Below are 24,791 nucleotides of genomic sequence, written 5' to 3'. Positions count from 1 at the left end.
ATGAATTTCATAAAGGAGAATAGTCGAGTCCTCATTCAAAGGATGGGAATGACTCGTATAAAGCAAATTGTGTATGAGCTATTTGTGTGGAATGTTCTGAATCATGAAGAAATAAAAATCATTTGCTGCAAGAAGGTCAAGCAGAAGGCTGTGAGAGGGATCATTCCCCTGATTTTGAAGAAGGGCTCCGAATCCTATAACCTCTTTCTCAGATCCCTTGAAAAGTAGAACTATCCTCAGTTTCAGGATTTGATTGGACAAAGCAAGTATCAACTTTCTTTTTTTTAAATTTTATTTTGTTTTATTTCTTTTCCGTGTTCCCGAATTCATTGTTTATGCACCACACCCAGTGCTTCATGCTATATGTGCCCTCCATAATACCTACCACAAGGCTCACCCAACTCTCCACTCCCCTCCCCTCCAAAACCCTGTTTTTTCAAGAATCCACAATCTCTCATTGTTTGTCTCCCCCTTCAATTCCTCCCAACTCACTTCTCCTCTCCATCTCCCAATGTCCTCTGTGTTATTCCTTATGCTCCACAAGTATATGAAACCATATGATAATTGACTCTCTCTGCTTGACTTATTCCACTCAGAATAATGTCTTCCAGTCCCATCCATGTTGATACAAGAGTTGGGTATTCATCCTTTCTGATGGAGGCATAATACTCCATTGTATATATGGACCATATCTACTTTATCCATTCATCCGTTGAAGGGCATCTTGGTTCTTTCCACAGTTTGGCGACCATGGCCATTGCTGATATAAACATTGGGGTACAGATGGCCCTTCTTTTCAGCAAGTATCAGCTTTCTTATATCTGTTCTACAAATAGAATAAACTATGAAGAAAGCCCATACTCCCAATGAGAGAACGTTTGCTCCCCTCTCTCTTTATGTCATTAGGTAGTTTTTGGTTCCGCAGAGGAAAGACTCAGATACTCTCAACAAAAACTACTAGATTACTTGTCATTGAAGTCAATTAAGTCACTCCATGGTCAGGGATTAAAAATTTAGTGCAGTCTCATTTCAAAATCAAACTGGATAATGAAGGCATTCAAGAAGTTAACACGGTCATGGTTCTTGACATTCCTTAGTCCAGTGAGGAATTACTATTTTTAGTAATATTATCAATAAGTAATAGCTTTTATTTTGTTTCATGATAGATTTTAATCAGGGTTAAGGGTTGATCTGGGGAAAGTTACCCTTAACCATCCCTCTCAGCCAAATCCCTACTATTCTCACACACTTCCCTTAGCCCTAACACAGGCTCCTCCCATTCCCGTTTGGCTGAGACAAAGATCCTGTGGTGGGAAGGAGGAAACAGAAGGCAAAAAGGGAAGAGTAAATATTTGGAATCCATTGTGCTGGCTCATACTGGGGAAGGAAAATCAGGTCACCAATGGAAAATCCTCTGCATAACTCCATCTTCATCCTCGTGAACTCTAAGTTCTGGGGAGACACAGAATTGGGTCCTCTAACCTCACCTCTTCTCTGACTGGGCTTTTTCAGCAGATATCAGAAGAAGACTTAGATGATTTGACTTACAACCTAAAGGATTTATACCATATCCCATCTTTTTTGAGCTTCTGTCCCCTGAGTAAAGATATTGACATTATTTTTAATTCAAAAAGCACCTTTACAGAAGGTGTTCTATGGAAGAAGGACCATCACCATTACCGAGTGGAGCAGCTGACCCCAAATTATCTGCTAGACACTCTTCAGAGCCCCTGCATCATCAAAGGGGAGTCGGGCAAATGGAAGTCCACTCTGCTACAGCAAATCGACACACTCTGGGCCTCTGGAAAGTGTGGGGCTCTGACCAAGTTCAAATTAATCTTCTTCTTCCAGCTGAGCAGGGCCCAAGGTGGGCTCTTTGCAACTATGTGGGATCAACTCGTGCATATACCTGATGTAATCAGGAAGCCGACTTTCCTGGCCATGCTGTTGAAACTACAGCAGAGTTCTTTTTCTCCTTGGCGGCTACAATGAATTCAGGGCCCAGAACTGCCCAGAGACTGAAATCCTCATAAAGGAAAACCACAGCCTCCAGAATATGGGTGTTGTCGCCCCCCACCACTGAGTGCCTGAGGCACATCAGGCAGTTTGGTGCCCTGACTGCTGAGTGGGTTATGACGGAGGACAGTGCCCAGACTCTCATCTGGAAAGTGCTGACAAAGGAGCATGCTGAAGGTTTGTTGCTCCAAATTCAGAAATCCAGGTGCTTGAGGAGTCTGAGGAAGACCCCTCACTTTGTGGTCATCATTTGTGTCATCCAGATGGGGGAAAATAAGTTCCACTCTAACACACAAACAACACTGATCCTTACCTTCTATGATCTGCTGATATACAAAAACCAGCACAAACTTAGAGAGGCAGCTGCAGGTGACTTCACTCAGAGTCTGGAGTACTATGGAGACCTCACTTTGGGGGGGGGGCATGTTTTTCCACAGATTTGATTTCCAACCGGAAGACATGTCCAGTGTGAATGAGGACACCCTACCAACAACTGGACTCCTCTGTAAATACACAGCTCAATGGTTCAAGCCCAAGTATAAATTCTTTCCCGACTCATCCCAGGAGACCTAGCAGGATGCAGGGTCGGCAATTCACTGAAGTCTCAAGAACCAGAGGAGGTGACCAAGGGAAATGTCACTTGCAGAAAATGGTTTTCATTTCAGACTTTACATCCAAGTATAGCAACCTGCTCCCGTACACCTGGATCAGCTACCGAAGCCACCGGGACTGTTTTGAAAGACTGCAGGAGTGTATCAAGATGGCAACCTCCTCGGGCCTTGTGCTCTCCAACACTAAGAAGCCTCTCTGGAGGCAAGAATCTATGCAAATGTGAAAAACACCACCATGCAAGAAACTCTGAAAGCCATAAACATCAATTCCTTTACAGAGTGTGGCATTAATTGATTCTATGAGCATATATACGAATCAGACCTGACTAAAGAATTTGAAGCTTCCTTTTGTGGTAAAAGCTTATATATCAAGTCAGAGAACATCCCTGATTATTTATTTGACTTCTTTGAACACTTACTTAATTGGGTCAGTCCTCTGGACTTCATTAAACTTAACTTCTATGGAGAAGCTCTGGTCTCATGGGACAAGATCACAGGAGACACAAGCAGGCGTGGAGAAGAGTCCTCAGAAACCTACATTCCCAACATGGCCATGTCTTTGTTCTGCAACTGGAAGCAGGAATTTAAGACTCTGGAGGTCACACTCTGGGATTTCAGCAAGTTGAATAAGCAAAAAATCAGATACCTGGGAAAGATATTCAGCTCTGCTACAAGCCTCAGATTGTGCATGAAGAGGTATGCTGGTGTGGCTCGAAGCTTTAGTTCTCTCCTCGGCACCCGTGAGAATAATTTTTGTCACCGTGGAAGCCAGTGCCCTCACCATAGAAGAGGAGCAGCACATCACACACGTGACAAACCTGAAAACCTGGAGTATTCAGGACCTCCAGACTGTATGGCTGTCAGGTATTGTACACATCATCAGTTTAAGCTATAATCAAGCCCATTGGGGTGCCATGGAAATATTAGGTATCATATAGTTTTGCTTTAAATGTCCTAAAATGTCTATACTGCCTAGAGCAATCTATACTTTTAATGCCATTCCGATCAAAATTCCACCGGAATTTTTCAAAGAGCTGGAGCAAATAATCCTAAAATTTGTATGGAATCAGAAAAGACCCCGAATCGCTAAGGAAATGTTGAAAAACAAAAATAAAATGGTGGGCATCACAGTTTTACCTGATTTCAAGTTACCTGATTTCAAGCTTTACTACAAAGCTGTGATCACCAAGACAGCATGGTACTGGCATAAAAACAGACACTTAGACCAGTGGAACAGAGTAGAGAGCCCAGATATGGGCCCTCAACTCTATGGGCAAATAATCTTCAACAAAACAGGAAAAAATATACAGTGGAAAAAAGACAGTCTCTTCAATAAATGGTGCTGGGAAAACTGGACGGCTATATGTAGAAGAATGAAACTTGACCATTCTCTTACACCATACACAAAGATAAACTCAAAATGGATAAGACCTCAATATGAGATAGGAATCCATCAGAGTCCTAGAAGAGAACATAGGCAGTAACCTCTTTGATATCAGCCACAGCAACTTCTTTCAAGATATGTCTCCAAAGGCAAAGGAAACAAAAGCGAAGATGAACTTTTGGGACTTTATCAAGATCAAAAGCTTCTGCACAGCAAAGGAAACAGTCAACAAAACGAAGAGGCAACCCACAGAATGGGAGAAGATATTTGCAAATGACAGTACAGACAAAAGGTTGATATCCAGGATCTATAAAGAACCCCTCAAACTCAACACACAAAACAGACAATCATATCAAAAAATGGGCAGAAGATATGAACAGACACTTCTCCAATGAAGACATACAAATGGCTATCAGACACATGAAAAAACGTTCATCATCACTAGTCATCAGGGAGATTCAAATTAAAACTACATTGAGATACCACCTTATAACAGTTAGAATGGCCAAAATTAGCAAGACAGGAAACAACATGTGCTGGAGAGGATGTGGAGAAAGGGGAACTCTCTTACACTGTTGGTGGGAATGCAAGTTGGTGCAGCCACTTTGGAAAACAGTGTGGAGATTCCTTAAGAAATTAAAAATAGAGCTTCCCTATGACCCTGCAATTGCACTACTGGGTATTTACCCCAAAGATACAGATGTAGTGAAAAGAAGGGCCATCTGTACCCCAGTGTTTATAGCAGCAACGGCCACAGTTGCCAAACTGTGGAAAGAGCCAAAATGCCCTTCAACAGATGAATGTATAAGGAATATGTGGTCCATATACACTATGGAATATTATGCCTCTATCAGAAAGGATGAATACCCAACTTTTGTAGCAACATGGACAGGACTGGAAGAGATTATGCTGAGTGAAATAAGTCAAGCAGAGAGAGTCAATTATCATATGGTTTCACTCATTTGTGGAGCATAACAAATAACATGGAGGACAAGGGGAGATGGAGAGGAGAAGGGAGTTGAGGGAAATTGGAAGAGGAGGTGAACCATGAGAGACTATGGACTCTGAAAAACAATCTGAGGGTTTTGAAGGAGCGGGGGTGTGGGAGTTTGGGGGAACCAAGTGGTGGGTATTAGAGAGGGCACGGATTGCATGGAGCACTGGGTGTGGTGCAAAAACAATGAATACTGTTACGCTGAAAAGAAATAAAAAATTAAAAAAAACCAAAAAACAAAAAACATGTCCTAATAGTTTCAACCACATGTCAGGACTTGGAAGGGAGGTGGGAGGACTGAGAGAGCCGTCCATAAGGGGGGGAAGGCTGTCATACTGGGAAGCACCAGGGACGATTCCAAGAGCTGAAGTTATAGTTTGACAGAATGGCAATATAATTTGTATGGTTGTGTGTGTGTGTGTGTGCGTGTGCTGTGGTAGGTTCAGCTTGTCTTCACTGACCTCTCCCCTCTTCTTCTCAGCATCTCCATTTCTACCCATCACCCACTGCCTCCTTGCCAAATGATACCCTTGCCCGCTTCAAGACTGGGAGGAAATATAGCCTGTAAACTAATCACCTGCGGAAGCTGGTAGCTAATTGTGTTACTGGCTTCTTGTCCAGGAAACTGCATAACATACATAACCAGCCCCACCCCACCCCACGTATTATTCATTTTGAATTAAGATTTTGGAGGGGCACTTGGGTGGCTCAATGGGTTAAGCCTCTGCCTTCGGCTCAGGTCATGATTTCAGGGTCCTGGGTTGGAGCCCCACATCGGGCTCTCTGCTCAGCGGGGAGCCGTCTTCCCCCTCTCTCTCTGCCTGCCTCTCTGCCTACTTGTGATCTCTCTCTCTCTGTGTCAAATAAATAAATGAAATCTTAAAAAAAAAAGAAAGAAAGAAGATTTTGGGAACAGATTTTGTCTAACATGAAGAACTTTTGGGTGTCAGACACATACATGTGGGGCCAGTCTTCCTGGGTAAAGGGAAGTTTTCCCAAAATTCAAAATAGTAGTATAGGTGAATGTCTATCTGCCTTACCTGGGTAGACCAGCTTGACCTAGGTAGATCAGCCCTGCTGCCTAGAACAGGGGCTACTGGTGGTATGAAACTCTCGGCTGGAAGGAGCCTTGCTCTTCTTGACTGTAATCCAAGATAACTTTTTATTCACTAGATTTCCCATCAGGCTCTGCCTCACTTGTCACCCTGTAGAGAAAATTTCATATCATTTAAAAAAAATCTAGACTCTGTTGTACAGATAATTTTTGCAACCTTCTCAATGTAGGAATCCCTTCCATAAGATTCTGCATGGTCACCAGGACTTCATTAGACTAACTTCTGTGTCAGGAAGCTCGCCTCCTCCTCTTGATGGCTGTTCCTTTGTGCTGATCCTGCACACTGGTTGTCTACGTGCTGAATTTGGCCTACATGTTGTACAGAATTGTCTTTTGAATGTTTGCCAATATTTTGTTTTTAATTTTTACATTTGTTTTTTGTGTAACATATTCACGTGACCCAAATTATAAAACTGTCTACAACAAAGTCACCTTCCCTTTCCCATCCCCTGGTCACGATTCTTCTCCCTGGAGTTGGCAGCATTTTGCAACTGGGAGATTGCAGTGTGAAACTACAGGTTACTCATTTCTCTTGATAATTATAGGTCTGGCAACTGCATGCCCACATCTTCACTTGGTAACAATCAGCTAGAGCTTCCTGAGATGTTCCTATGCTCTGTGGACAAGATACATCATCTCCGTGTGGGCATGGCACCCACCTGTTCTACTTCTTGGAATGACACTATCTCCCTGGCCCTTGTTGACATTTGGGTTTGTAACCAGTGCTCATTCCTTCTTATAGCTAAAATCCAGTGCCCTGCCTTCGGCTCGGGTCACAATCCCAGAGTCCCGGGATCAAGCCCCACGTCTGGCTCCCTGCTCATTGAGGAGCCTGCTTCTCCCACTCCCTCCCCCTTTCTCTGCTATTCTGCCTGCTTGTGCTCTCTCTCTCTCACTGTGTCAAATAAATTTTAAAAGTTTTAAAATCCAGTGCCCTGTCACTTCTACCCAAGGCTGGTTTCTATTTTTGCCCTCCGCATTTCTTCAGAATATTCCTCATTCATCCATTTCTTTGCTGAATAGTGTTGCACTGCATGGAGGTGCCACAGTTTATCTCATCATCGCTGAAAGACATGTAGGTTATTCCCAGATTGGATAATTATAAATCAAGCTCCTATAAATGTTTGTATGCAGGTTTGGGTGTGAAAAATAAGTTTTCCCTATTTTAGAGAGAGAGAGTGTGCATGCCCCAGGTGGTGGCGGGGGCGGGGCGGGGATGGAGAGGCAAAGAGCAAGGGAGAGGGAGACAGAGGATCTTAGGCAGGCTTCACACCCAGCATGGAGCCTCACCCTGAGATCATGACCTAAGATCATAACCTGAGCCAAAATCAGGAGTCAAACGCTTAACCCACAGAGCCATCGAGGCACCCCTGAAAATAAGCTTCCAGTTCACTTAGGTAAATACCTAGGGGTAGGATTGCTAAGCTATGGGACAAGCGCTTATTTAACTTTTTAAGAAACTTCCAAGCTATTTTCCAGTTTGTACCCCTTTACATTTCCAATAGCAATATACGAGAGGTTTTGCTGCTCTGAATTCTCACGAGCACTTAATAGCGTTTGTGTTTTTATTTTTGTCATTTTACAATTGCCCTACAAGAAGAAAAAAAAAAAAGCAGAAAACACCAAGTTCTGATGAGGGTGTGGAGCAATTGGAATTCTGGTGTTCTGTTATCTCATCATACTTAGCTCCTAAAAGTTGAAAACTTATCACGGGCTGGTTTGCCAATTATATACCTCTCTGACAAAGTGTCTGTTTAAGTTTTCACCAGCTTTTTAATTGGGTAATTTATCTTCTTAGTGTTGAGTTTTGAGTGTTCTTTATATATTTTGGATACAGGCCCTCTGTCAGACAAGTGATTTGAAAATATTTCCTCCTAATCTGTAGCTAGTCTTTTCATTCTCTTAATGGTATCTTTCATAGAACATTCTAGATTTAGCTGCAGTCCGTTGTTGCTTGTATGAATCACGCTTTTGGTGTGATTTCTCAGAACTTTTGCCTAATCCCAGGTCATGAAGATTTTCTCCTATCTTTTCTTCTTAAATTTTTATGTTTTATAATTATATTTATGATCCATTAGAGTTAACATTTATGGAAAATATGGTGTTTAGATCAAGGTTCATTTTTCTTGCATATGAATATCTAGTTTATTGAAATGACTATTCTTTCATGTTTGAATTGCCTTAGTACTTTCATCCAAAATCATCTGGCTGTAATTATGTGGGTGTATTTCTGGACTCTATACTCTTATTGATTGATCATTTGCCAATACCCTTCTCTCCTTTGCTAATAACACATAGTGTTAGTAACTGGTAGTTTTAGAGTAAGTCGTAAAACTGAGTAGTGTTGTTTCTCCAACTTTGTTTTTTTCCAAATTTGTTCTGTGTATTTTAGTTCCTCTGCCTTTCACATTATTTATAGTATCAAACTCTTTGGGATCTTAGCTGGAATTACACTAAATCTATAGACCAATTTAGGGAGAACTAACATCTTTATTTTGTTGAATCTTTCAATCTATGAGTATGATTTGTCTTTCATCTAGATTTTCTTTCATTTATCATCATTTTGTAGTTTTCTTTTTTTTAAAGATTTTATTTATTTATTTGACAGACAGACATCACAAGTGGGCATAGAGGCAGGCAGAGAGAGAGGAAGGGAAGCAGGCTCCCTGCTGAGCAGAGAAACTGATGAGGGGCTTAATCCCAGGACCCTGGGATCATGACCTGAGCTGAAGGCAGAGGCTTTAACTCACTGAGCCACCCAGGCGCCCCATTTTGTAGTTTTCATCATGTTGATCCTGTATATATTTTATCAGATTTATACCTAACTTTTTCATTCTTTTGGAGCTATTGTAAATCGAATTTTATAAAATTGGTTGCCAATCATTTATTGTTACTACATAGAAATCCAATTGCTTTTTGTCTGTTGATCTTATACTCTACACATTTGCTATACTCATTTCATGTCATCCTCCAAAATAGCAGGTTTATTCCTTCCTTTCTGATTTGTATTTATTTTATCTTCTTGCCTTATTGCACTGATTATGACTTGCAAGACAGTGTTGAATGGGAGGGTTGAGAGTGAATATCCTCCTTTGTTCCTGATATTAAGAACAAAGCATTCAGGGGCGCCTGGGTGGCTCAGTGGGTTAAAGCCTCTGCCTTCAGCTCAGGTCATGATCCCAGGGTCTTGGGCTAGAGCCCCGCATCAGGCTCTTTGCTCCGCGGGGAGCCTGCTTCCTCCCCTCTCTCTGCCTGCCTCTCTGCCTACTTGTGATCTCTCTCTCTCTGTCAAATGAATAAATAAAATCTTAAAAAAAAAAAAAGAACAAAGCATTCAGACGTTCACCCTTAAGTATAATGTCAACTGTAGTATTTTTTTTTAAAGATTATTTATTTATTTATTCATTAGACACAGAGAGATCACAAGTAGGCAGAGAGGCAAGCAGAAAAAGAGAGGAGGAAGCAGGCTCCTCGCCGAGCAGAGAGCCCAATGTGGGACTCGATCCCAGGACCCTGAGATCATGACCCGAGCTGAAGGCAGCGGCTTTAACCCACTGAGCCACCCAGGCGCCCCATCAACTGTAGTATTTTTGTAGATGACTTTTATCAGGTTGAGGAAGTTCCCTTCTCTTCCTAGGTTGCTGAGAATTCTTATTATGGATGGATGTCAGATGATGTAAAATGTTTTTTCTTCCTCAATATATCCGATCATGCAATTTTTCTTCTTTAGACTGTTAATACAGTGAATTATATGGATTGATCAGCAGATACTGAAATAGCTCTGCATTCCCTGTAAGAAGCCCACTTGGTGGTAGTATAACATTCTTTTTATATATGGCTGGAAACCTTAGTAATATCTTGTTGAGGATTTTTGCTTCTATGTTCATGAGTGATATATTGTTCTGAAGTTTTCTTTTTTATTTTTTATTATTTTTGAACTTTTCTTTTAATTTATCCTCTGGGCCTGGGTTTTGTGTCATTTAATGACATCATAAAAGGGAAACTTTCCTTCCACTTGTATTTTCTGGAAGTGATTTTGTAGAATTGGCGTTATTTCTCCTTTGAATGTTTGATAGGATTTGCAAGTTAAATTATCTGTTTCAACAGATTTCTTTTTTGGAAAATTTTAAGCCATAAATTCAGTTTCCTTTAAGCATTGTGTTAGCTACAGATTTTGATATATTTTATTTTTATTTCTATAATTTTCAAAATATTGTCTAGTTTTCCTTAATCCATGCTTATTTAGAAGTCTACTGTTAAATTTATCAGTGTTTGGAGATTGTTATTTTTCTGTTATTATTTTCTAGTCCAATTCCACTGTATTTGGAGAACATGCTTTTAGATAAAGAAGACACCCATCTCTGACCTTACTATGGTTTTTCTCATGCTGCTGAGAGAATGACCTTCACATAGGTGACCTTTGTATGATCCAGGAGATGGGAGAGTGAGTTGAAAGAAGAACAACTCTCTTGCTTTTTATAACTCAAGGTCTCTACAGAAAGAACATGCAAGATCTCTGCGCAATGGTTCTTTGCTTTCTTTTCAGTCCATTAATCAATGGGTAAATCAAATTAACCTGATGCCCTAATGTATTTCCTTTCCAACTTTTTGCTGACAAACCTGAAGAAGATGAGTTTACTTCATCCGATGCATTTGTCTGACATTGGGAAAGGAATGGATTACATAGTAAAGTTTCTGTCAACTGAAACCTGTGACCTTGAAGAAATCCAATTAGTTTCCTGCTGCCTGTCACCAAATGCTGTGAAAACCCTAGGTACCGTTGCCTGCATTAACTGAATGAGAACAGTGTAAGAGAGCATGTGAGGACACAACAGATGTTGGTGAGGATGCAGAGAAAAGGAAACCCTCCTACACTGTCGGTGGGAATGCAAGCTGGTGCAGCCACTCTGGAAGAGTATAGAAGTTCCTCAAAAGTTGAAAATAGGAGCTATCCTATGACTCAGCAATTGCACTACTGGGTATTTACCCCAAAGATACAAATGTAGTGATCCAAAGGGGCACCTGCTACCCCAATGTTTATAGCAGTAATGTTCACAATGTCCACTGACATATGAATGGATAAAGAAGGTATGGTATGTGTGTATATGTGTGTGTGTGTATAATGGAGCCACCAAAAAAAAAGAAATCATCATATGTGTGTATGTGTATATATATATATATGTATATATATAATGTATATATATGTATATATATAATGTATATATATGTATATATATAATGGAGCCACCAAAAAAAATGAAATCTTCCCATTTGCAATGACATGGATGGAACTAGAGGTAGCTCAGTCTTTAAGCATCTGCTTTCAGCTTGGGTCATGATCTGAGGGTCCTGGAATCGAGCTCCACATTGGGTTCCCTGCAGGGAGCCTTCTTCTCCCTCTCCCTCTGCCTACCTGCCTGCTGCTCCCCGTCTTGTGCTGTCAATAAATAAACAAAATCTTTTTAAAAAAATGATCTCATCAATACGTAGAATTTCAGAAACAAGGCAGAGAATCATAGGGGAAGAGAGGAAAAAATGAAACAAGATTAAGCTAGAGAGACAAAGAGTAAGATCGTAGGAAACAAACTGAGGGGGGGTGGAGGGGGGTGCTGGAGGGGTAACTGGGTGATGGACATTGGGGAGGGTATGTGTTGTACTGAGCACTGGGTATTGTATAAGACTGATGAAACTAGACCTATACACATGAAACCAATAATATATTATATGTTAATTAATTAAATTTAAATAAATAAATGAAAGAAAAGAAAATACTGTCCTGCCTTCAGGTTTTTAAGCATTGCATCTATCATATTAAAGGAAAAACATTCCCATTATCTGACAAGGTATATTATGTTAGGAATTGCTCTTGCTAGCCTTAACGATCTGAAATTCAACAATGCCTTTCCAATTTTGGGAAATATTTTTAAGGAATGCCTGTTGGGTATTCAAAACATGTAAAGATAAGTGCAACTGTATCTAAATGGGATCACGAATATCTTTTTTTTTAGAAGATTTTATTTATTTATTTGACAGATAGAGATCACAATAGTCAGAGAGGCAGGCAGAGAGAGAGAGAGGAAGGGAAGCAGGCTCCCCGCTGAGCAGAGAGCCTGATGCGGGGCTCGATCCCAGGACCCTGAGATCAGGACCTGAGCTGAAGGCAGAGGCTTAATCCACTGAGCCACCCAGGCACCCCATGGGATCACGAATATCTTTAAGCAACTGTGAAATTATCCTGGAACAAACAGATCTGTAAATGACAGAAGATTCTACCCGACTCAGGCAGCTGATGGGGGGGGGTGTCTTCATGCTATCTGTATTAGTCATAGATTTCTATAGAACAGATTAATCACCCCCCAAATCGTGGCTTACAACAGATATCAATATTATCTCACAATTTCTGTGGGTGAGGAACGTGGGAGCTAAGGGGTTCTGGCTTAGGCTCTGGCATGAGGTTGCAGTCCAGATGGTAAATGGGACTGCTGGAGGATCTGCTTTCAAGGCAGCTCCTCAATGGGTTGATGGTTTAATGCTGGCTGTCGGTTGAAGGCCTCAGGTTTTCATCCCTGGACCTCCCCGTAGGCTGTTTGAGTGTCCTCACAATATGGCAGCTTGCTTCCCTCAGAGCAAGAGATCTAAGAGAGAACCAGTTGGAGGCTACAATGTCTTTTAGAACCTTGGAGGTTTTAGACAGCCTTGGAGGTTCATTTCTGCTTCATCTATTGGTTACCCAAGTCAGCTCTATCCACTGTAGGGAGTGGTACAATACAGGGAAGTATATAGTAGAAGGCAAGCATCATTGGCGCCATCTTGAAGGGTGACTAACATACTCTCTAACAGCCTTGACTTCATTTCCCTCACAGATTGTCTAGAATATATTTGTAGTATACATACCATGAAACTTAAAATTTTAGCTGATTTTAAGAGCACAGTTCTGTGGTATTAAGTACATTCACCTTCTTGAGCAACCACCATCACCATCCATCTCCAGAACTTTTTCATCTTCCTTGACTGAAACTCTGTACCTGTTAAAAACTAACTCCCCACCAACTTCTCTTTTTAAAACCTTTTCTCTTAGGGATGCACATGTCTCTAAGTGCTTACGCTGCTGAGCCTAATAGTGCTTCCCTAACAGTGCTTTCAGTTCTGGATCTTTTCTTCCTTTATTTCCTAATTCTACCTCCATCTCCTTTACCTACTCCCTTAACCCATCAAATCATATAATCCTAGGTGTCATTCTCCCTTCTCTGTTCTTGGTGATATTGGAAGCAGGTGGCTTCTGTGACAGACTAATTAGTTAGCTAATAAATAATCCCTGTCAGGTAACTTCATACCTTAAACGAATTGAAAAGGGTGTGTCTTTTCAAGAGGGCCACTGGAGAGTGCGTAGAATTAGAATCAGGGGCACCTGGGTGGCTCAGTCTTTAAGCGGCTGCCTTCCGCTCAGGTCATGATCCCAGGGTCCTGAGTTCGAGCTCCGTGTCAGTCTCCCAGCTCAGCGGGGAGCCTCTTCTCCCTCTCCTTCTGCCTGCTGTTTTCCCTATTTGTGCTCTCTCTCTGTCAGATAAATAAAATCTTAAAAACAAAAAGAATTAGAACAGATGTTGGGGAGATATTTTTTAGGCAGAAGCCTTTTAGCATCTTTCAAATCTTTAAGTAGGTATCAGCCTGATTTGCCCACTTCTGGCCAGTGAGAGCAGAGAGGAGATGGGATATCTAAGGAAGTAAGAACTGAGCTAGCCAGTAAGTTGCCCTTTGACTTGAGTTGCCTAGTGCCTGATAGTCTGTACATGGAAATGAGAAGAATAAGTGTCACAGAAGGCAGGGGACTCTTGGAAATTTAGCTGCAACAATGTACCTTCAAATGCAAGTAAAAATGATATTACAAAATGAACAATCCAATAGGAGTAACTACTTTATTCTCAAAGTGTTTTTATTTTTTTATTTTTATTTATTTTAAAAGATTTTATTTATTTATTTGATAGACAGAGATCACAAGTAGGCAGAGAGGCAGGCAGAGAGAGAGAGAGAGAGGAGGAAGCAGGCTCCCTATTGAGCAGAGAGCCCCGTGGGGCTCCATCCCAGGACCCCAGGATCAAGACCTGAGCCAAAGGCAGAGGCTTAACCCACTGAGCCACCCAGGCGCCCCCTCAAAGTGTTTTTAAGAAGAGTTTATGGAATAATCATGACATCCTTAATAAAAGATAACATTATTCCTCTTTTATAAAGCAGCAGACCCAGAAGGTTGTTGTACTAAAGCAGGGAGAGTGTTGGAGACAGAAGAGGAGGAGTTGTTGAAGTGGGGAGTGGGAGTAAATGCTGGCACTGCTCCCCTCCAGCTGTTTCCTCCACTTCGCACAGGTATAAAAAGCAGTCTGCTTGTGCTTGAGGCATAAGCTGAAGAGGGAAAGCCAAACATTCTCCGTCTTTGGTCTCTATCAGCTGATGAGACAGCTGTTTAGAGGCTCCATCTTTATAAAGTGGTCCAGTGCACTGGTTTTGGGGTCAGACCTGCCCACCCTTTCCACTTGATAGGTAGACGACCTGAGCAACTTAAAAGGTCTCTAAGCCTCAGTCTGCCCGTCTGTCAAAGGAGAGTCACTATAATATGAACCATATAAGTAGTTACTGTGCTAATCGGTAATTAAACTAATGCATAGAAAGAAGTTCAACATTGACCTACTGTAAATGCTCAATGAATAGTACTGTTATTTTCTTCTGTGGGTTTCAAAGGGAACCAAATACTAGGTTTATCTTCCTTTTGAAGAGAACCTTTCTCATCTTGCAAAATAAGTAAAATTTATAAAAGTAAAACCTCTCACTTTGTGTTTAAGACTCTTCACAACAAAACCTCAGCTTACCTTCCTCTCCACCTTTATCTTTTTTAAAAAAAGATTTTATTTATTTATTTGACAAACAAGAGATCACAAGTAGGCAGAGAGGCAGGCAGAGAGAGGAGGAAGCGGGCTCCCTGTTGAGCAGAGAGCCTGATGCAGGGCTCGATCCCAGGACCCTGAGATCATGACCTGAGCCGAAGGCAGAGGTTTTAACCCACTGAGCCACCCAGGCACCCCTTCACCTTCATCTCTGCCATGCCTCCCTCCCTAAATGAGGTTCCACCATCATGAACTTCTTGCTGTTCCCTTTGTACGTGCACTTCCTTTAGAATGTCCTTTAACTTCTCTTACGATCCCTTTGAGACCTAACTTAAATATCTCCTCCTATGCCCTCTCCTCCATACCCCCATATGTAACTTAGCCTCTTGTCTAGAGCGTTTTAAGCTTTTTTTTTTACTATGACCTTCCATTAAAAATACATTTTATCTCATGATCTAATATTAGTACATACATCCACATTGAAAAATTTCATAGAAAGTAATTATCTTATGTTCTGTAGGACACAATCTGTTATTTTCTATTCGTTCTGTCCTATTTCACTTAAAACAGATGCTGATTGCAACCCATTAAATTTATTTCATGTTCCTCTAAAGGAGGGTACACTCTGCAGCTTAGAAAAACAGTACGCCTGGGATGCCTGGGTGGCTCAGTTGGTTGGACAACTGCCTTCGGCTCAGGTCATGATCTCGGAGTCGCAGGATCGAGTCCGGCATCGGGCTCCCAGCTCCACGGGGAGTCTGCTTCTCTCTCTGCCCTTCTCCTCACTCATGCTCTCTCTCCCTGTCTCTCTCTCAAATAAATAAATAAAATCTTTAAAAAAAAAAAAAGAAAAAAGAAAAAACAGTACCCTAATCCACCTGCCACCAGGATGTCAGCCTAGATCCAAGACTTGTTTCCATGGTCACTTCTGGCTCTGACTCTCTGCTCCTGGGTGTCTCTGGATTTGGGTCTCCTTGCCTTCTGCAGCGGTTCCTTTCCCCTTCTCCAAGTGATTTGGATGGGGAGAAGAGTCACTTGTCACTATACAAGAAGGCTTCCGTATAATTGTGGATATAGCAAATCTACTGAGTACTTATGGGTAATTGTGAAGGATAATTGTGATAGTTCTGAGCATCAGATTAGTTAAAGGTAACATTGGCACTTCCAAACTCTCAAAGAGATGTTGAAATGTTTCTGCCTGTTTAGGCTGCAGCAGCTGGTCAGTCGCCATCCATCTCCATCTCTTATAGTCCCCTGTGACACTCTCATACCCGCAGTACCACAAGCCAATTTAGGCATTAACATTTTGGGGGGGGGAGTGGTTTGTGATTTTATTTTTATATTTTTAATTTTTTTATTAACATATAATGTATTATTAGCCCCAGGGATACAGGTCTGTGAATCGCCAGGTTTACACACTGCACACAGGCATTAACATTTAATGGTGGACATATGTGATAGACACCACAGGGGAATGAAGAAAGTGTAATGAGAGACAGATTCTCTAATTGAAGAAAGACGACCTGATGAGATGCAGGGAGAAAATGAGATGTGGCTGTGAGGTGTGAAATTAGATACAGTGGTTGGGATGTACTTTCCCGGCAAAATTCTAAGCCTAGGTTGTCCTTAAACTTCCACTTTTTCTGTGCCTATACTCAGGATACTGGGGAACATCACCTAATTTGGCAGATAGGTATGCTACAAATTCACAGTGACAAATTTCAACAAAAATACTTAGAACTGGATGGTAAGAAAATGCTATGTACCAAAACTTGTGGCATGTAGTAAAAGTAGGGCTTGAATAAAATTCTCATAGCCTTCAGAAGACTGAAGATTAATGTTTCCAATTTAGGAAGCCAGAAGAACATCAGAGTAAACCCCAGGGTAGTAAACATCAGAAAATAAGTCAATGACACAGAAAATAAAAATACACTAAAAAAGAGTAATAAAGCTTGAAGTTGATTTTTTAGAAAGAGTAACAGAATAAATAAAAGTCAAGCAAGACTGAAACACTTGGTTGGCTCAGTCTGTAGAACATGTGACTTTCGACCCTGGTGTAGTGAGTTGAAGTCCCATGCAGAGTTTCCTTTAAAAAAAAAAAAGTCAAGCAAGATTGCTCAAGAAAAGATAGAGTGACATAAATAATTTCATTAGTCAAAATGGAGACAGGCACATGAATGTTTGTAGTAGCTTTATTCATTATCACTAAAACCTGGAAGCAATGGAGATGTCCTTCAATAGGTGAATGGATAAACAAACTGTGGTATAGCCATAAATTGTATATTATTCAGTGGTAAGAAGATACAAGCTATGAAGCCATGAAAAGCCATAGAAGAAACTAAAATACATATTGCTAAGTGAAAGAAGCAAGTCTGAAAAGGCCACAAAAGGTATGAATCCAATTACATGACATTTCTGAAAAGGCAAAACTGTTGAGACAGTAAAAAGTTCAGTGACTGTGGGCATTTACCCAAAGAAAAGAAAAACACTAATTTGGACAGATATATGCACCTCTTGGTCTATTGAAGGATTTTTTTTTTTTTTACAATAGCCAAGATATGGAAGCAACCCAAGTGTCTACTGATGGATGAATGAATGAAGATGGTATATATACATGGTGGACTATTACTCAGCTATAAAAAAGCAAAATATTGCCATTTGCAATAGGGACAGACCTAGAAGGTATTATGCTAACTGAAATAAGTCTGAGAAACAAAACTACTGTGTGATCTAAAATCTGAAAAATAAAACAAATGAACAAACAAACAACAACAAAATTAGAAACACAGTCATAAATACAGAGAACTAGTGGTAATTACGAGAGGGGAGTAAGTGGGAAGATAGGTGAAATAGGTGAAGGGGATTTAGGGAATTAGAGGAACAAACTTCCAGTTATAAAATAAATAAGTCACGGGGGTGAAAAGTACAGCGCAGGGAATATATTCAGTTATAGGTGACAAAGAATAACTACTCTCGTCATGAGGAACATTGTGCAATGTATATAGTTCTGAAATCATTATGTTCTACACCTGAAACTAATATAATATAATATATCAGTTATACTTCAATTTTAAAAAAGTTCCATGGTTGTCTGGAGCTCAGGAGGAGGGGAGAAAGGGTTGAACAGGTACAGCGCTGAGCATTCTCTTAGGACAGTTCAAATATCCTGCATGATACTGTAAATGTGCATACATGACACTATTCATTTGTTGAACCCCACAGAACTCTGTAGTGCAAAGAGTGAGTCTTAATGTATGCAAAGTAAGCAATCATTTAGCGGGTGCCTGGGTGGCTCAGTCAGAAGAGCATGCGACTCTTGATCCCAGGGCCATGAGTTTATGGCCCACAATTGGGTGTAGAGATTACTAAAACAAAACAAAACAAAAAAGCAACTTAAAAAATCATTAGGGGTATCTGGGTGGCTCAGCTGGTTAAGCATCTGCCTTCGGTTCACATCATGATCCCACAGTCCCGGGATCAGGAGCTCTGGGGGAGCCTTCTTCTCCCTCTCCCTCTGCCTGCAGCTCCCCCTGATTGTGCTCTCTCTGTCAAATAAATAAATAAAATCTTAAAAAAAAATCATTCAGGAGGTCTGGGAAGCCCGAAGATGGAATGAAGAATGCAGAACATTCTAACTATACTAAAAATTGTGAAACTAGCTCGCTAGGGATAAGGGGGAGAAATGCTGCCCTAAATAACTTTGGCAATGAATGATCTGTCAAACTAAAGGCAAAATAAACTGTACATAAGTGCTATACTCTAACTGATAAAGTTATATTCAGTTAACAATTTTGATACTGCTATATACATTTACACTGGAATAATTAAGTAAAAGGATGGCAGATGGTGGAAGCTGGGTTTTTCATTGCTGGAGTAGGAATTTATAGCAAGAGGAGGAGGTTGGAAAATCCATGTGGTATAAATTAGATTTGGAGACATCAGTATGGACTCATTTCATGTTTACTTGATATCTATGGTCACATATACATATACACCGTGAGATAATAGAAAAAAAATATTGGTTTCTTACCCCAGTTCCTGACACAATGCCTGAAACCTCTGTAAGTTCCTAGGTGATAAGAGCACTAGGAGCATCTTTTGTTCCAATGCGGTGACTCTGGGTGGGCTCCTCGTGGCTCCTGGATGGAGGCTGGTCACAGAGAGACCAAGCCATAATTAGAAGCTGGGAATTTTCATTCTCACCCCTCATCCTCCAAAGAACAGAGAGGGGCTAGAAAATGAGTTAACAGTTGATCATGCCTACATGAGGAAACCTTTGAAAACCCCAACAGCACAGGGTTAAGGGAACTTCCAGGTTGGCAGACAAATCCATGCCGGGAGGGTGGCGCACCCCACACTCCATGGGGACAGAAGCTCCTATGTGTGGGATCCTCCCAGACCTTGCCTTGGGTTAGCTCTGCATCTGGTTGTTCATCTGTATTCTTCAATAAACTGGCAAATGTGATTCCTGGAGTTCTGTAGCTGCTCTAGCAAATTAATCAAACCTGAGGAGGGAACATGGGAACCTCCAATTTGTAGCTTAATTAGACAGAAGTTGTGGATAACCCAGGGACTACCACTTGTGATGGGCATCTGAAGTGGGGGGAGGAAGCAGTCTAATGGAACTGAGCCCTTGGCCTATGAAACTGGACACAATTTCTAGGCTGATATTGCTAGAATTGAGTTAACTTGTAGGACATACACCTAGTGTCACGGAATTGCATGATGTGGGGAAAAGCTTTCATATGCTTGATGACCAGAAGTGTCTGAGTGTTCTGTATGCATAGTTAAAGGAGACACAGGGGAGGAATGGGAGCTAGCATGAATGGAGTTTTTCTTACATGTGTACATACACATATTCTTTGCTCTGTCAGCTGAGAGGACTTAGAAGCAATGACACCTCAGAAGCAAGAAGCACTCACTGTACCCAGATTTTGGATTCTAATACCATTCTTTAATAAAGGGAACCAGGGGGGACAACTGGGTGGCTCAGTCAGTTAAACATCTGGCTTCGGCTCAGGTCATGATCCCCAGGTCCTGGGATCGAGTCCCACATTGGGCTCCTTGCTCAGCGGGGAGCCTGCTTCTCCCTCTGCCCCTCCCCCTGCTTATACTCTCTCTCTGACAAATAAATAAAATCTTAAAAATAAAAGGGAACCAGGGCCCTTGACAAAATGGCTAATTCTAGGACTAGGGCAGGAAGTGTATAAGCTTAGAGCATCATACAATGCCACAAAAGTAAGGAAGGGCTCAAAACAAAGAATCAAACAAAAGACACCCACAGTAATAGGAGAAAGTCAAAGTGATACAGAAACCAACTGAAAGAGCTCACAGTAAAGCTGCGCAACTGGAACAATAAAATAAAGTAGCATTGGATTATATCCCAAAGCATAAAATAAATATCCATGAATCCATACTGATATAAGTTATTGAATAAATGAACAAATAGTGGGGGAGATAAATCTCCTATACAAAACTGCAAATAATTATGTATATAACTTTGCCCACAAGAAAGTGGAGCCTAACTCCAACTACCTAAGTGGAGACTGCCCATAGTGACTTCCTCAGTGCTGGTATAGACATTTCACAGAGGATAAATGGAACACCACCTTAGCCAGGTGATCAAGGTCAACATTAGCATTGACAGACTGTGTTGATAGTTTGTATCCTGGACATATAAGGAAAATGATCCTTTACACTTCCGTGATCTTCCTCTCCCAATTGCAAAACCCCAATCTAATCAGAAAAACATCAGACAAGTCCTACAAAATACCTGACCAATACTCCTCAAAACTGTCCAGGTAATCGAAAACCAGAAAAATCTGAGAAATTGTCACAAGACAAGAGGTTCTATGAGGAATGTAAGGATACATGATGATTAAATGTAATGTGGTATCTTGGATGGAATCCTGGAACAGAAAAAGGACACTGGTAAAAAGAAATCTCAATACACTACAGACTTAATCAGGTACTGATACCTGTAAGTATCAGTACTGGTTTATTAATTGCAGTGAATATGCCATGCAAATATAAGATGTTAATAATAGCAGAAGCTAGGGGTGGAGTGTACGGCAACTCTGTGTACTATGTTTGCAATTTCCCCATAAATCTAAAACTGTTCTAAAAAAAAGAGAGTTTGTTTAAAACATCAGAGGCAAGGGTGCCTGAGTCGTCCAACTGGGTTAAGCATGGGACTCCTGGTTTTGGTTCAGATAACAATCTTAAAGTCCTTAGAGATCTTAGGGATGGAGCCCTGCATCAGGCTCTAAGCTCAGCACGGAGTCTGAGACTCTCTCTTCCCTGCCCCCTCCCACCCACTCTCTCCCTAAAGTTAACAAATACATCTTTTTACAAAGGTCAAAGGCAAAAAAGGAGTCATATTCTAGATTAATCAGAAGTTTAAAAGATATGGAAATCCATCAACTGTGATACCAAAAAAATTGAAACAAAGAAAACATGTTTTTCAGAAAAATATAATTTCCCAAACTGATTTAAGAATTAGGAGAAAATCGGGACGCCTGGGTGGCTCAGTTGGTTAAGCAGCTGCCTTCGGTTCAGATCATGATCCCAGTGCCCTGGGATCGAGTCCCACATTGAGCTCCTTGCTTGGCAGGGAGCCTGCTTCTCCCTCTGCCTCTCTGCCTCTGCCTGCCATTCTGTCTGCCTGTGCTCTCTCTCTCTCTCTCTGATAAATAAATAAAATCTTAAAAAAAAAAAAAGAATTAGGAGAAAATCGGGGAACCCAGGTGGCTCAGTCAGTTATGTGTCTGGCTTTGGCTCAGATCATGATCTCAGGGTCCTGGGATTGCTCCCTACTCAGTGGGGAGTCTGCTTCTTTCCCCCTCTCTCTGTCTCCCCTTCTTTGTGCTATCTCTCTCTAAAAAAAAAAAAAATTCAAATAAATGTATCAAAGATATAAATGTAGGAGCTTAAATGAAAAATTTTGAAGAAAATCTAGGAGTAAATCTTCATGACTTCAGGTTAGGCAAAATCTTAGATATGACAAGCAAACACAAATAAGAAATAAGTTGGACTTTATCAAGATTATAAACTGTTGTGCTTTAAAGGGCATCGTCAAGAAAGTGAAAAAAGAGCCCAGAGAATGGCAGAAGAGTTTTACATGATGGCAAGTTATGTATCTGACAAAAGACTACTGTCTAGATAAAGAAGTCTTACAACTCACTGATATAAAGATAAATAATTCAGTTTTTTAAGTAGGCAAAGGTTCTGAACAGACATTTCTCCAAAGAATATATATAAACCATAAAAGATTCTTAATCATAGGAAACAAAGTGAGGGTTGCTGGCAGGGGAAATGTGGTAACTGGGGGATGGACATTAAGGGGGGGCATGCAGTATAGTGAGCACTGGGTGTTATATAAGACTGATGAATCACTGAACTCTACCTCTGAAATGAATAATATATGTTAATTGAATTTAAATTTAAAAAAATCCCCTGCAAATGTGTGTGTGTGTGTGTGTGTGTGTGTATACTGTCAATAAGCCAGAAAGGATGCTCAAAATCATTAGGCATCAGGGAAATGCAAATCAAAGCCATGATGAAATCCCTCTTCCGAACCACTAGGAATGTTTATAATAAAAAGGACAGATAATAACAAGTGTTAACAAGGGCTTGGACAAATTAGAACCCTTATATCCTGGTGGTTGGAGTGTAAAATAATACAGCACTTAAAAAAACATTCCAGCTTTAAGTTCTTTGTTAAATTCCTTTGAGGTGGCAAAACCTGCTGCTAACGGAGGAGAAAAGCTGCCCTTTAGGGAAGGAGCCTTACATAGAGACAAGAGATGTGGCTGAGTGCATTCCATGCTAGGAAGCACATGGAAAAGAGGCAGAGGCTGAAAGGCTATAAAGGTGAGTCCGAGAGAGCAGGGCAAAAAATGCTTCCAACCAATAAAGATGGGCTTCTTATGGGAAGGAGGAAGAGAGGAAAGAAGCCTCAGGTATGATTAGGTTAGGCACAAGCTCAAGCTGGTATAACAGGAGACCCTCCCACACCATGACTTACAGAAGACAGGACTTTATTTCCCTCTTCAGTCCAGTTATTTCCCTCTAACAGTCCAGAAGTGAGCCGTCCAAGCAGGTGGGTGATGTTCTGTGCAAGCTTTCACACCGAGAAACCTACTTTTTGGACCTCTCCATTCCTTAGGCTATTGTCTTGGACTTCATGCCTAGGATATCCATCTTCCCTTTGCAGGAGTGCCCTATTCTGAAATGAATGGAGAAGTTCCATTAGGGAGCATTAAAAAAAGACAACCCCCAAAACCCAGGTCTGAAAGAGGCTCACTTACTCAAGTTTACAGTTAGGAATATGCCATACCCAAGAAACAATAGTTAGTATTTGGTTCTCAAGAAGAGGAAATGATCTAAGGTTGATGAAATCTCAGTCCAGTTTTGAAAAACTGTGACAAATATTTAACAGCATCTCTTACACCTCAATTTTAAAGTCATCTTCCATTTCCTGGAGGAATCAGGAAAAGTGAAAAAATATGTAATTGGTTTATATTGGTCTGCTATACTGGTACCAATTACTATCAGGTTTTCTTACACTTTAGGAAAAATATAACTTGTAAATATAATGGAGCAGACTCACAATCATTGCCCTACCTAGAGAGCATTCTAGGATTTCTTTAAGCAAAACACAGTCCAAACATAGCCATTTCTCTTAAAAAAAAAAATTTTGTTTCACTTCCAACTAACATACTTACTTTTACTTTTTCATCCAGGTGCATTTTTGAAAAGAAACATTTGAAAAACTTTCAGCAGTTGAATTTGGCAAGAAATTATATGAGCAGTGATAGATCGCTTGCCTTCAAGAATGTATTTCAGAATCTTAAGCAATTAGTGTTTTTTTTTTTTTTAACCTCAGTACTACAGGATTTTTGCATTAATCAGGAAACTTAGCCATGTGTTATCAAAGTTAACTTTTGTGCAAAAAGCTAAGCATGTTGTGTGGCAGTTTGATGGTGACAATATTAGTGTTACTAAAGGTGTTTTTAAACTAGTAACTTAGGGGAACCTGGGTGGCCCATTCGTTAAGCATCTGCTTTTGGCTCAGGTCATGATCCCAGGGTCCTGAGATCAAGCCCCACATCAGTCTCCCTGCTCAGCGGGAAGCCTACTCCTCCCTCTCCCACTTCCCTTGCTTGTATTCCCTCTCTCTCGCTGTGTCTCTGTCTGCCAAATAAGTAAATAAAGGCCATCATGAGCCCATGAATGCTCTGGGTAACCCATTACTTTTAGCCTGGTGACTTAATCTTTGCTCAACCAGTGCAAAAGTCTGAAAGTCTGAGGCAATCCATTATATAACCTAAAAATGATCCTTTCTCAACAGTGTCTGCCTAACTTGCCCTTTCCAAACTTTTTCTTCCTTTCCTGATAACAGGATGATGTGTGACATCATGACCTCTAGCTGGCCTTTTCCATGGAAATTTACTTCCTTAGTTTCATCATTCAGTTAAAAAAAAAAAAAAAAAGAGGAGGATGGAGGATGCTAGGAAAGTAAGACCTAAGAAGAGGAGGAAGTGGGAGGGAGTTCCATCTGACAAGATGTGTAATAGCTCTGTGTCTTATCACAAGTATGATTACTAGGTACTTGAAGGGATCATTTGTTTATCCTTATGTTCCCTTTGGTCTCAAGACTAGGTCACAAAAATGGATATACTGTGTGAACATTTACTTAGCACAGTACCTGGCATGTACTGGATGCTCAGGAAGTATTTGCTGAATAAAACGAAATGACCAATAAATAGCTACTGAATAAAGAAACAAGGCAAAA

At 40.8% G+C, this 24,791-nt stretch overlaps 1 protein-coding gene across 1 annotated transcript; it reads left to right on the top strand.

The window, feature by feature from the left end:
- NLRC4 (NLR family CARD domain containing 4) lies at positions 1-24,026 on the top strand. Its single transcript, XM_013048657.2, is given in 14 exon segments — positions 1-264; positions 1,504-1,958; positions 1,960-2,071; positions 2,073-2,432; positions 2,434-2,581; positions 2,584-2,649; positions 2,652-2,843; positions 2,846-3,380; positions 3,382-3,491; positions 10,726-10,893; positions 14,349-14,480; positions 16,655-16,688; positions 23,740-23,877; positions 23,879-24,026. Coding segments are annotated over 14 exon segments (2,862 nt in total).
- Positions 24,027-24,791: the final 765 nt, after the last annotated feature.

The sequence above is a fragment of the Mustela putorius genome, unplaced genomic scaffold (assembly GCF_011764305.1).
Source record: "Mustela putorius furo isolate JIRA1106 unplaced genomic scaffold, ASM1176430v1.1 tig00000281_pilon_pilon_pilon, whole genome shotgun sequence".
Classification (NCBI taxonomy): Eukaryota; Metazoa; Chordata; class Mammalia; order Carnivora; family Mustelidae; genus Mustela; species Mustela putorius.
This window is presented reverse-complemented; position numbering and strand designations above follow the sequence as displayed.